Source organism: Lipophrys pholis (genome assembly GCF_963383615.2).
Source record: "Lipophrys pholis genome assembly, chromosome: 22".
NCBI classification, from domain to species: Eukaryota; Metazoa; Chordata; class Actinopteri; order Blenniiformes; family Blenniidae; genus Lipophrys; species Lipophrys pholis.
Genome location: NC_137644.1, coordinates 14,846,293 through 14,859,953, shown reverse-complemented (window position 1 = coordinate 14,859,953; position 13,661 = coordinate 14,846,293). Strand labels below are relative to the sequence as shown.

The 13,661-nt window shown below is 41.1% G+C and overlaps 1 protein-coding gene across 2 annotated transcripts; it reads left to right on the top strand.

The window, feature by feature from the left end:
• Window positions 1–1,777: 1,777 nt before the first annotated feature.
• On the top strand, window positions 1,778–12,155 carry fgl2a (fibrinogen-like 2a). 2 transcript variants are annotated; one of them, XM_080492161.1, is made up of 5 exons: window positions 1,778–2,644; window positions 3,436–3,640; window positions 7,966–8,185; window positions 9,703–9,873; window positions 10,244–12,155. In XM_080492161.1, the coding sequence occupies exons 1-5, from the start codon at window positions 2,039–2,041 to the stop codon at window positions 10,557–10,559; spliced, it is 1,518 nt and encodes a 505-aa protein (XP_080348287.1). In that variant the 5' UTR covers window positions 1,778–2,038; the 3' UTR covers window positions 10,560–12,155. The 2 variants fall into 2 exon arrangements, with proteins under 2 accessions (XP_080348287.1, XP_080348286.1); XM_080492160.1 differs by having other exon boundaries at window positions 1,799–2,644; window positions 7,963–8,185.
• The last annotated feature ends 1,506 nt before the right edge of the window (window positions 12,156–13,661 follow it).

Genomic DNA, 13,661 nt, shown 5'->3' with positions numbered 1-13,661 from the left:
CGCTTATCAAATGAAACCAAGTGCATTGTCAATGTCTCTGTTAATAATGGTTTGATTACTCCTTTGCAATATATTGAGAATAACCAATTCATAAATCAATCCCTAATGGTATCATGAGGATGAAGGTTTCAGTACATATTTTATCGTCATATTCCTGCCAAGTCAAATCATCTGCGAATAGCACCTATTGTACAAATCCAGCTCAGTAGTCTAAATTTCTATATGATCTCCTAATGGAGGATTTAAAAGGTGAAGGTAACGTTTTCTGTGAGAACAAAACGTGTAAGGCCATACCCCCCAAAAATAGAAAATAATTGCAATGACCTAAGTGTGACAAACTCCCAATACTTTGTTTATTTGTACCAGTTTTCACCGTCAGAATGTCCCATTTCCCTTCATTTCCACTCAAATGTATTCCAAGAAGACCATTAGGCGGCACAAATAAAGAGCAGCTTCACTTAATGATATTCACAGCAAGGCGAGTAAAGCTGCTCGGGTGAATAATCTTGGGGTTAAAAAAAGCGGCTGCTTTGCATCTTTCTTAGTGACATGTTGCAGGTGTAACGTGCCTCTTACTGGTAAAAATGTTTTTGAATTAACATATTTTTCTGATACTACAAAAAAATGTGTCTATACCCAGGCCAGTTTTCTTACACAACACGGGGATGCATGTGCTCAGGAAAGACTCCGACTGACACCAATCGGCCGATGAACACTGCTGGACTGTACCCATGAAGGAATCACACAGAAGAAGATATTTAACAAAAAAACAACAAGTTTAAACCCAATGTACTTTCAGAAAAGTGTGTGGGCCGGGGTCCTGCACCCATTCAACCATCTGCCAACTCCTTGAGAAAAAGTACAGCAAACCTATAATGTGGATGTAAACATAGAACGAGTTTATGAAGAACGTGTATGAAACACTTAAGTTAAATGTCAAGGATGCGTGGCGAGTGTTGTGGTGCAAAAACACTGCATATAAACAACACTTTTCTTCATCCACAAGAAAACTCCAAAGGGCAACTCCAAGTCTCGATGCAGGTGTTTGACTGGTGAATCACATCGATTATATCTTAAGTGAATTGGAGGGGCTTTCGAGGAGTTAAGAGTACACTAGTATATTATGGTAGAAAACAAAAACAATGTGATTAAGACAGAGTATCAACAGGTGCTCAATATTTTAAAAAGTGTCAGCTCTAAGGGCCAAACGTTTTAATGAGTCTTGTAGTTAATTTGTGACATTCTCAGCCAGCTACGCCAAACAGGTTGTTTATACAAATTCAAACAAGCCTTTTCTTTCGTTGCTGCCGGCTGCACCATGGATTTCACAGTAATTGTGCCCACCAGAGCCTAATTTAGAGACGTTGGGAGGTGATTCAGTGTTTTCAGTAAGGCTTTAAATTTCGCCTGTACTAAAATCCATGAACCAACAAAGTGTGGAGATGAAAAAACAAAAAAAACAACAACATCAGTTGAGGGGATAGTTCCAGTGAATCGTGCACTGAGTCATTTCACTCGTCTGGGAAATGAGCTGAATTCAGCGAGAGAAAGGATGGCAGAAGCACTGACTGCGTGCAAAGGGACCTACCTTCTCTCTCTGTCCCTCCCTCCATCGTTCTGTCTCTCCCTCCCACCACCACTTCCATAATCTGTCTGCATCTCTATAGTTTTTCACAATGCTGTTGATACGGTGCTTTGCATTACGCAACAGAGCCGCCCCTCCCATCCTCTCTAACTCAGCACCCTCCCTCTCTCGCTCTACCACCCTTCCTCCCTCACTTGTCCTGATATTAATGACACAGCTATCTGAGGCAGCGGCAGTTCCCTTGCGCGCTCTCTCTCCTGCAGACTGCACTCATCCACACACTCCTAAACCAATAACATTCTGGACACATACACACATTCTCATACTTGCAGACAACCTGCAGGCACACACACTACTAGACGCATTTGCTCTTCAAGTTATTATCAGAGGCAGTTGGGACTCACTTGCTTTACACACATTTATCTCCATTACAAGTTTCAGGAAGAAAAAGAAATGAGGACATTTGTGCTTTGCGCTTCTGCCTCTCTACTGCTCCTGGCCACCATGGTGCCACGAATCAGCCGGGCTGCAGACTTTACGGCCAACTCTCACCAGAGATGGGATGCTCAAGGACCCTACAACTTGGGAACTGATTCTGGTGTCTCCTCCTCCTCCTCCTGCCCCATCAAACTTCGACCCTCGGGCCAGTGCGGGAGCTCCGGGCCAGACGAAGGGGAGGACTGCCCCTATCAGCTCACCTTGCCTCCTCTCACCATCCAGCTTCCCAAGCAGTTCAGGCTGCTGGAAAAGACGATGAAGGAGCTGCAGAGCCTGAAGGAGGTGGTGAACAAACTGAAAAGCGGGTGCCAGGAATGCCGTGGGGCACCAGGCAATGGGGCTTTTGGACATCAGCAGGCAGACCAGGGACAGATCCCAATTCAGAAAGATGAGGAAGAAGTGGGGCTGGACTTCATGGGACAGGGGGTCCAAGTTGGAACCAGCCAAGAAGAGAGGGGGGATGGGAAGATTTCTGGAGGTTCTGTGGAGGGTAATGGCCCAGGACAAGGTCCCATATTTGGGAAAAAAACATCAAGCCCGAGCACAATGCAAGACATGCAGGTAAGATGCAGAGTTCTGTTCAGACTGATAGAAAACTGTAAGATTTTCACTATTTCCTAAAAATATTTTGTTAAATGCAAAAAGGGAACAATATTAAAAAATATCAGATTTTTGAATCTATCACAAGTAAATGAACTAAAATCAACATATTCATCTAAAAAAAAAAAAAAAGCATGGGATAAAGTCAATATAATCATCATTGTGCAAAAGACCCTATACATATGTACATATACTATTTATGGTTATACAAACAATGTCATAGTGGCAATGCACCATTTCTTCTTTTTTCATCAAAACAATGCCAATTAATTGGACTTATATTTTGTCAGTCGGTCAATACAATGAATCAGTATTTTGAAAATATTAGAGAGAGTTATGTGGACAGACTAATTGGACTGTGCTGTATAATCAAACACTTTGGGTACAGTGCCATGTAATATGTAGCCCTGTGAAATGCACCCAGCTGGAATGTAAACTGACCAAACGTCAAAAAGACCTGTAAAGTCCTGTCTGGCAACAATCCACCGGGAAAAAAATTCCTGGAATTGTAAACAGGGTGTGGAATCAGCGATAGACAGCGGCCAAATGGCAGTAAATCTTTGCTGTCTGTTAAGCCTGTTGACTCTCACAGCCCCTCTGGCAGGCAGCCAACTATCACACAGACCTTGTTTTCAGTTTAAAATTCAAATCGGCAGGTAAAACAATAATGCAGGCCGGTGATTTCAGTCATCCACCTGCTTTGTATTAAGTGCCAAAATAATTACCTTCAAGCCCTCTCTGGCCTTTCTCAGGTAAAGCTATATAAGATGTCAGCCAGCCTGCGCAATGCCAGGAGAGAGATTTCGGCTCTGCACGGTCGTCTACAGGGAATCAACCTGCTCAACATGGACAACGTGCAGGCAATGGTGGACAGACGGATGGCGAACATCTCTGTAGTGGTCAACAAGCTCAGCTCCAGCTGCATCACCCCATGTGCAGTAAAGAACGCCCCTCAATGTAAGCTTGACAAAGATTAGTTTGCTAGCATTCTTTGCATTGTTATCCAGAATCCTCTAATCCGTTAGTCCCGTTATTTTTTTGTTCCATTCTTATGCCTTCACCTTTGTAAGCCCTCTACATCACCACAGTCTAGCAATACGGGCTTCCAGGCGAAGAGAAATGTGTTTTTTCTATTGTGTTATAGTCTATTCTGTCCTATCTTGCATTTCTCATAGATGTGTCTCTTCTTTTCTCTCCCTCACATGTATTTTTTTTTCTAATACTCCTGAGCATCATCCAGAAAGCCTTTCTTTATTCCTTTCCACTCCCATGAAATCTCCTCGGATGTTGTTATGGTAATGAAACGCGGTCACCAAAATAAGTCTGGGAGTTTGGGTTGCCGCAAGCTCAATCTGCTGGCACCAGACCTATTCAATCATTTCTAAGTGTACACTGGTACAATCAAAGTCCGGGTGGTCACCTTCACCCAAAGAGGCCACTTCTTCTAGGAAATGGGAAATGAAATGTTCCTGAAAGAAGAGTGACCTTAGTTGCAACATGCCTTCTCCATTACCGATATGAACAATATTACATAATGTAGGGTATATACAGAGAAAGGGAATTGTCCATCAACTGAATACCTTCAAAAAGTTCTCATATCCACTGTGACAGTAGAGCAGTTGGGTCAGTGCAGCTATAACAAAAGGCCATGAAATAACTATGTGATGCAATATGACAATTACTGCCAATTGTGAAATTCCTGCAATGTCTTATATAATTCAAGAGCTACAACCCTCAACTCCTCTCCATATGCAGAAAATATGTAGAAAGAGGCAGATATTTAGCACCTATCTAGAGAATGGTTTGTACTTTTTTACAAAAACAAGATCTAAAAAGTACCAAAAAATAAAATAAAACACATCAGGGGGGATTGCAAACTCGCTAAGCATAACAAACATCCAGCTTTACACCAAAAGCAAAAGCTTATTTGGATGAGAGCACAGTCGAATTGCGAGACACTTTTCAGAGTGAAAGCGAATCCTGATGCTGCATGAGTGAATGTGAAACTATATTGGTGCTTTTATGTGGAAAACAGATGTGAGCTTATTTCTAAGTAGATTAGCTGGGACAGCAGTGTGAAGGGAATTTCATCCCTTTCTCATCAGCGTCTGCTTCTCCCTTAAACTTGCCTCTTTCTCCTTCAAAATTCTCCTTCAGCTTCTGTCATTTCACCCCTCATGCGCTTATCCACAGAGCATCTGTGTCCCTATCTTCATTTCTCCACGCCATTTCATATTCTTTCTCTTCTAGCCCGAACTCTCACTGTCTCACATTCCCTTTAATTCGCTCTCCCTTTGAGTCCGTCACTCCACCTCTCTTCTTCTTGAGGTCATGCTCTTGAGCACTCATTGCTGCATTAAACGACTTGCTCTCATTATCTCTTGCTAACACCACGAGGAGTAATGTGGGCACCCACTATCTTACTGACAGTACAGTACTTGTCGATGGCACAGAGGGTCAGAAACACTCGCCTTTGTGTGCCATCCTGTCGTGTTGATGTCACAAACTGGCATATTATTCTGCCTCAAGCCTGAAAATTGTGCCAATTGGCATCTGACGTCAGTCTGCAACCTGCCACTGTTGATGTCGAGAAAATCGGCCATTAACTTGAGAAAAGACTGCAGTTTCACAACATTCACCTCAAATTACAATGACAATCCATTTTACATTTAAGAAAGCCTTTTTTCTTATCTCGTAATCCTCATACAACTTCACATTATTATGCAATTAAATTTTTCTGTCGCTTCCAGATGTTCTCCCTGCTGAGAAGTACTTGCATTGATAAGTATTACTGGTTATTTGTCAACATGTCGAGAATCTGTCATGAGGTAATTCATGTTAAAATGCCTCTGCTGATTTGTGAGTAAACTATCAAGCTGTCCAAATGTAGTCAAGTCTTTAAATAAATGTTTAAAGGATCTCGATAAAACAAATTTATAATATTCCCGCACAATAAAGACAAGCATTACCCCTTGATGTGCTATAAGCATTTATTTTCAACACCATTTTCCCGGCCCCCTGTTCCCATTGCCAGCACTAATCTTTACTTTTACTCTGGCCTTGAGGTGAACAGACAGCTATTCATGTTACTGTTCAGCTACATTAACTCTCTTATAACAAAGCCGAATGGGCGCTCAGTCCTCAGCCGGCAACTATTCATCTACAAATGTGGTGGCATACAGTTTCCTATAAAAGCAGCGTGTTTTCATTTTGATGAGTTTCTCTTCATCAGAAATGAACAACTGTCTTAAATTCAAGCTGTCTTTAAAAGGAAAGATTATACTCTACTATCACTTTCAACACACTTCCCCCCTTGTCACGAGGCGAGGAAAAGCTTTCACGATAAAAGTCATCGTCTTTTTGCCATAATAATTTTTGTGGTTTGAAGCTCAAAAAAAAAGAAAGAGGAATTTGGTATTTAAGTCGTCACGCACACAGGGTGTCCAGATGTTATCTACGAACAGCATGCATTTCTGTTTCTGACTCATCAGTCACAGTTAACTTATCAATCACACAAGTTGTTTCTTTGTTGTTTTTGGGAGGTTTATTAAAGAAATAACATGGTGTGGGATAAATGTGGAGCTTTGTGGAGGTTAGCGAATCATTGTGGTAATGTGATGGTAAGATTAGAAACCATAATAGGTATGAGCTGAAGTTGTAGTGACTCATCCAATCGCAGTGATTTCCCTCTGTGGAGTTTCAGCCTAAATCAACCTCACACTTCTCAGCATTTGAGAATTAACTTACAAATCGTATGGCAACTACAATGCTCTGTGCTTTGAATGCCTTATCTGCAGAAATGATTGATGTCGTTGCTCTTCTGATGAATCAACCATTAATTTAACTCAGCAGTTGGACAGCCAATCAGCCAGCAGTCCTTTAGGCATCAGTGAGTGGTTGATATCAGAGTTATTTAGGTCAGGCTCATTGCCAGAGGCATTCAGATTGAGATGGCTCTTGTCTCTTTGGGGATACTGTCTCCCTGGTCAGACAGCTGGGAAACATGTATGGAGAAAGATGTGAAGTGGAGGAACTGCAGTCAGACACTCGAAGCGAGAGGGACACTGAAAATAATTTACAGGTCAATACTCTGAATGCCAAATGCCGACAAAGCTGTTAACGTGACAAGGGTGCATTTCCAGCTTACGCTCGGTGCTCAGGCTGCTTTCCATATGGAGTGATTTACCATCTGCAGCCACTTTGCACCTGAAGCACTCGGCACTGTGCGATGTTGCATGGAAATGTCATAGATGTCTGGAGTCATGGGGAAGCAAACGGCGTGCGTGGTGCTTATATTCTGTGCACCATTTAGTATGTTAAGTCTAACTTTTCATTATGGGAGCATCACATTGGCAGTTCTTTCCACTCCACAAACACTCTTCAGTCTAGACTTGATCTGTCTAAACCTGGTGTCTGGCCCTATTCACTCAGCATGGGTCCCGCTACCTTAGCTCAAGTCTAATCTACCCTCCCACTAAACAGATTTAACGGTATGACGAAACTGTATCAGCAATGGAGCGCATCGAATAAAGTCTGAGGGAGTCCGCAAGCTGCCTGCCCAATGTCAGGGTGATTTAGACCCAAGGTGAGAATGTGCAGGAAGGGGGTACGCCTCTCTAATCCAGTTTTACACTTTCCCACGTTTTGACAAGTCTGTTCCTTTCAGTTCCCAAATGCTAACTGACAGGGGCCTTTTGGACTTTGGTGTTGGGTTGAGTCTGTGACCTGCAATGCGACACAGGAGACGGGAGTGAGAGGTCGAAGGCACTTGTAAAAGGAAACAGGGCAAGAGAGCTGAAAAAGTAGTGAAGGTGTGTGATGTGCCTGCGGTGCAGCACATGGCAAGGTTACAGACTCTTTTCGCCTTCATCTTGCACCTTACTTTACTCTCATGTTGGCGGCAAGCCTTTAATTTTTGACGATACTACTGAGAGAGAGCATAGTTTTAAATCTAAGTTTCTATTCAATTAAGTCCAGGAAAAACGTATAGTAGTGAAAAAGGGTTTTGAACTGTTCGTATAGCTTTACTGCATTCCACGGAAATTAGATCAGGAATGAAAACCTCCACAATGGTTAAATCAGGATTTTTCAACTAACTTATTTCATTTTTTTTTTCTTCTTCTTTTTTTCACTCTTCCTAAGCCTCAGGGGCAGTTTCTATTACGGTCTCTTTCAGGCAGAGAAAAATGCCAGCCCAAAGTGAAAAGACGAGATTGAATATGATCCAATAGCATCCTTTTAAAGCCGCTCCTTTTTCTGTCTTTCTTGTCGACACCCAGCAGTTATCTTAGCCCCTCGGGATTGTTCGGAATACAGTGCGCTGGAGGCAAGAAAGAACGATGTGTATCAGGTGACTCCTGATCCCCGCAATGGCACGTTCGAGGTTTTCTGTGACATGGAGTCCTTCGGAGGAGGCTGGACAGTGATACAGCAGCGGCTGAATGGGTCTGTCAGCTTCAATCGCACCTGGGCCGAGTACAAGAAGGGCTTTGGAAACCTCAGGTATATACTTTAAGTCCTACAGTTTGTTTATACCATAACATGGTTAGGCTAATGGGGGAAGTTGATGATTTAAGAGTCAAAACCTACTAGAAACGTACATCCCCTGCAGTATGTATACAATATATGGGACTTAGACGCCACATAACCATAAACAGGAGAGAATGGAGGTCAACCGGAACCATAAAAGAGATGTATTATGGACTTTTCCTCTGCCACCACTGATGGTAGCTCACACTGTGTGACAGTGGAAGCCTCCCTAATGTTCAAGAGAAACAGCCCTTTTTAAATCATCAAGGTTAATAAAATTTACGCTTGATACTTCATCTACTTTAATGTGAGGCATTTAACAAGAAGAAATATTAAAAAATTTCACAAAAATGTGCTATGGGATTAGCTGGATCCAACATTTGAAGCTCAACTCTCTGCTGGAAAAGCATTACTGAAGTGCTAAAGTACCTTTTTAATAGTGAAAAACAGGTGATACACAGACCTAGAAACCTCACTGCTTTTCCCTCAGGACAGTGATGGTGCAGGTTTTTGAAGCAAAAAAAAAGACTATATAGAATGAATTCTTTTCCTTTTCCTCCCAAAATTGAATTCATTATTGTAAAGTGCTCCAGTGTGTTTGTCGGCTGGCCTGTCAACACAGATGTTGACGCTTCAGTGGCAGAGAAACAAGAACAAGACGTTTCGATATCAATTATTATTAATAAAAGAAATTACTCTAAACACTTGTCTAGCTTTTTTTAAACTACAGGATAATCTTTGAATCGCAAACCACTGCTCCACCACTGTGTCCAACTAATTGAATTTTGATTTTTTTTCTTTTAACTCCAATCAAAATCACCATCTAATTCGTCAATCAGAAATGCATAGTCGTAAACAGAGTAATAACACACACACTGTAATACCGCACTTTCTTTTCTGCTTCATGAAAGTGTCAGTCAGCCAAACAACAGATTTTTTTGGAGGATTTAATACGATACACTTGATCAGTAATTCCTTAGCACCCGGTTTTTACCGTTGCTATCGCTCAGAGAACTCGGTGCATTCATCATCAATCACTAATTACAAAATAAAATGCTTATAGATACAATTCAAGACATGAACACAGATAATAATCAGACAGAACACTGTTAAAATAGAGGAAAAGGAGCCATCTGTTTTTAAACCTACCAATTCTACAATCCACAATTTGGCTCATTTTCATCATCTTTCTTTTCTTGTAGTTTCGAGCTTTAAAAGTCCTTGGTAGCTACTTGATAACAATGCCCGCAGTTACAGCATTACTTCGATCTAAAATAATAATATCTTCTTTATTAATTTTTCACTGTCACTGTACTCTCCCTTTGCATCTCCTTGTATGTTCTCCCATATAAGAGCAAAATTAGGTTTTATTTGTATTACAGCGTTCACAGTCTCACCTAGTGAACATGTTTATGAGCTTGTTTATATACCATGCCTTAAGTTCTCCTTTCTTCTATTCTCTTGTGCTTTTACACTCTTGCCTCTGGCAGAGGGGAGTTCTGGTTGGGCAACGACCACATCCATTTGCTGACAAAGGCTAAAGATATGATTCTGCGTATCGAGCTGGAGGACTTTGAGGGCGTCCGGGAGTATGCGAAGTACGACCAGTTCTATGTGTCCAACGAGTTCCTCCACTACCGGCTGTCTATCAGTGGATACAGGTACCTTATTATTTTTGTGTTGACTCTGTTGTTTGTGAAACTATTTTTATATAATGGAAATCGATTTCCCCCCTAAATAATATGCCTGAATGGAACAAAACAGCAGTCACTTCATCTCAAAGACAATTTTGTGATGTGCTGCTGCTGTACATACTAAAATATACAAGTCTTCCAACCTGTTCAGCATTGCAATACATGTGTACACCACAAGCTGCTGTGGAAACAATAATGAGCACAGCGATAGTGGTGTAGTCTATGTGATGAGCAGGTACAGGCAATCTACCAACTGACCCTAGACAACAGCAACCACCAATCCCTCTTGTACTCTGTCAATACAAACTATATCTCATACTGCTATTTCTCCTTGCAGCGGGACAGCTGGGAATGCGATAAGTTTCAACAAGCACTTCAACCATGACCAGAAGTTCTTCTCTACGCCCGATCGCGACAATGACATGTATCCGTCCGGAAACTGTGGGTCCTACTACAGCTCCGGCTGGTGGTTCGACGCCTGCATGTCGGCCAACCTCAACGGGAAGTACTACCACAAGCGGTACAAGGGTGTCAGGAACGGGATCTTCTGGGGAACGTGGCACAACATGTCTACAGAGTACTACCCGACCAACTACCGGCAGGCCTTCAAAACAGTCAAGATGATGATTCGACCCAAGAACTACGCTCCTTAAACAGGACGGGTAAATATTTGGAGAATAGTCAGGCAGACAGCGAGGCGGCAAATCCTAAAGACAAAGAAAACGGAAGAACAAGTACCTAAAGACTCAAGCAGTCATACATATACATGTATTCACATTTACATCCATCCATTTGCACACATTTACACTTGTGTATGTGTACACCAGTAAAGATTATAAACCCCATGGACACTTTGAATGCAGTGAAAACAAAAAAATAATGTTAGGAAAAACTGAAGTGTGAATTTTTTTTTTTTTACACTGTAGTGAGTGTTGGCCTTCAGATTGATAATAAAAGACAATGGACTATGAACAAAGATGGACTAATAAAAAAAATAAGATACACACAAATTCGCACACACACACACACACACACACACACACACACACACACACACACACACACACACACACACACACACACACACACACACACACACACACACACACACACACACACACACACTGGAGGTGTAAAGGCCAGCCTCCTACAGGGGCCATAACATTATACGGTGGGTTACCATGAGAGATTTTTCTCTGGTCTCTGACATTTCTCCACTTTCTGTCCTGCTGCCTCCCGCAATAAACCCAGCTGGGACACAGCACAGCACATACGAGTAGTAAAAGCTAATGAGCTATCATTTTCTCTGCTGTAAATGATTTTATAATTAACAGCAGCCACTCAAGTGAGGTATATGAGAGCTGATGATACACTTTCGAGTGGGTCTCAAATTCATTGTGAAAGACTGCAAGCTGGGTCAGAGTCAAACTGTTTCCCCCCCAAAAAATAAGGCAATAACATATATCACTCTTTAGGAAGCTGTGTGCAAGTAAAACCTCAGTGTCATTTATTTAATTACACCAGGACAGTTTGCAAATGTATCATTATTGGACACCATATAAAACATCCTGGTATAAATATGCAGCCCGAGACAAATTTCTTTTAGATAATTCCCCCCGTACACACTGCATTATTGATGCTTTAGTAAATTCTCCCTGACAGGAGCCAGGGAGCAGGACACTGCTGGAAGCACTGAACCACTGCACGTCTCTGGAAGCCACACAGCAGTTTTTATTGGCAGAATCCTCCTTGACTCACCACCATTTGTACAACACTGCTATCTAATGTTAGGAAGCTGTATAGCACCATTTAATCCATTTTATACACACTGTGAATGGGAAAGATGGGGGGAGAGATGTTTCACCCTGAGGATGTGTACAGTATTTATTTTACTTTGTGGGGTATGATAACTTTTATATAATGTATAGCTCATGCGGTACAAAGTCTAATGATTGTCGATATTTGAAAAGTGCTGATGACTGTGATAGTTGTGACAGTCCATAGTAAATGCAAACATATTTGGAGTTTGGTGTGTGTTCCACAAAATTTTTTTCTATTGTTCATACTCAACTGTCATGCACTTTTTTTAATATTTAAAATGAGTAAAGTTGAAGTAGCCAAACAAGGCTGTGTAGATTGCAGTGTCTGGCGGTTCAGAATGAAATAATTGCCTGCTCATCTTAGGAAGTACCTTCAGTATTGGATTAATGAAAACAGCGCCAAAAAAAAAAAAAAAAAAAAAAAGACAAGTTCAGCATGAGCATCCATGAAGAGAAATGTAAAGTGTTTTCTGTCTATAAACCTGGACTAAATGATGCCTACAACAATGGAGGGAGAGTTTCTGCATGCCCATAACAGATGGGTTAATGGAGTGTTGACTCAATAAAGCAAATCAGTGAAAGGCTGAGTTCATATCAACTTCACAGAAGATTAATGATCAAACTGTCGGACTGTGACCTAAATGTCTGTTTACTGTCTGTGGTGATCGCGTTAATAAAATGCTTCTTTTGCTTATCCATGTTATGATTTCAAGCTTAAAGCATTCATTTTTATATGAAATACTTTGTGGTGACTGCTGGGGAAAATAAATCGATTTAAATACAATTTATCTGGAAAATAAAACTGAACATTTTTTTCTCACCCAATTCATTGTTTGACTGCATGTAGTTCTCAGAAATGTTCTTGAATATTTAAGAGTAAATATTTCGGGCTGACAAACTATGTTTATCATGATGATAAAACACTAAATGCATGAGTCTTACCTCATCTACGTACTGAGACTCAGGAGTATCAGGCACATTAGCGTCAACAGAGGGTTTCTGCTTTGGGATTGAAGCGTCAGGTGCAAGGGCCACAAGAGGCGTGTGCTCCGGTCCTTCATCCCCGCCTTGTTCTTCCATATCTTCTCCCCTGGGAGGCATGCCATCCCCCTGCTCCTCATATGGATTCACTAATGCAAAACACATCAATACAGTGGATCAATAAATCTATTTATAGCCTATATTAGAAACAGAAAGACTGGGTGGACAATATTAAGCAAGCATCAATAATGACAACAAAAATAGCAGAAGGATGTAGGTCAATGAGCCAGCACTGCTGGCCTTGTCAGAGCCTTGGGGAAAAAAAACAGATGTGAGTCTCAAGTGGCCCCAATATAAGGCAGCAAATATGTTCTAAATATATCCAATAACAAATGCAGAGTTTGTATCGGACAATGTGCACTCATACTTCATGATTAACATACTCATTAACTTGTGCAGCCTCTCTTGCTGGTGTCTTTGGTAACATTTCTTTTTAACAGCCTGGATAGTTATGGAACACCTCGTGGCTAACTTATGATCCAGAATATGTAGATTGAATATATCAAGGTTTTTGCAGGCAAACTTTTGGCACACATATGACAAAAACCAAAAAAAAGGCAAGTGTTTATCCAGATTAAGCCCTTCCAACTCATATGGAACAAAACAAATGTCATTGTGCGATCATTTCACTTTGTTTGTGAGGGAATTTAGTTGCTTAGTGTTTTAATAACACAATAGATATTAAAAGCTATATTATATACAGAGTACAAGACCAAGATTTCATTTAATTTATTTGGACTAATTTTGAAACTGAAATATTTGCAATACAGCCTTGCACTCAGAAAACAAAACAATTAGAAGATTTTAAATAGACGTGGTGTGTGTGTGTGTGTGTGTATGTGTGTGTGTGTACAGCTCTTGCAGAAGAAAACTGACACCAGGTGCTGCCAACAG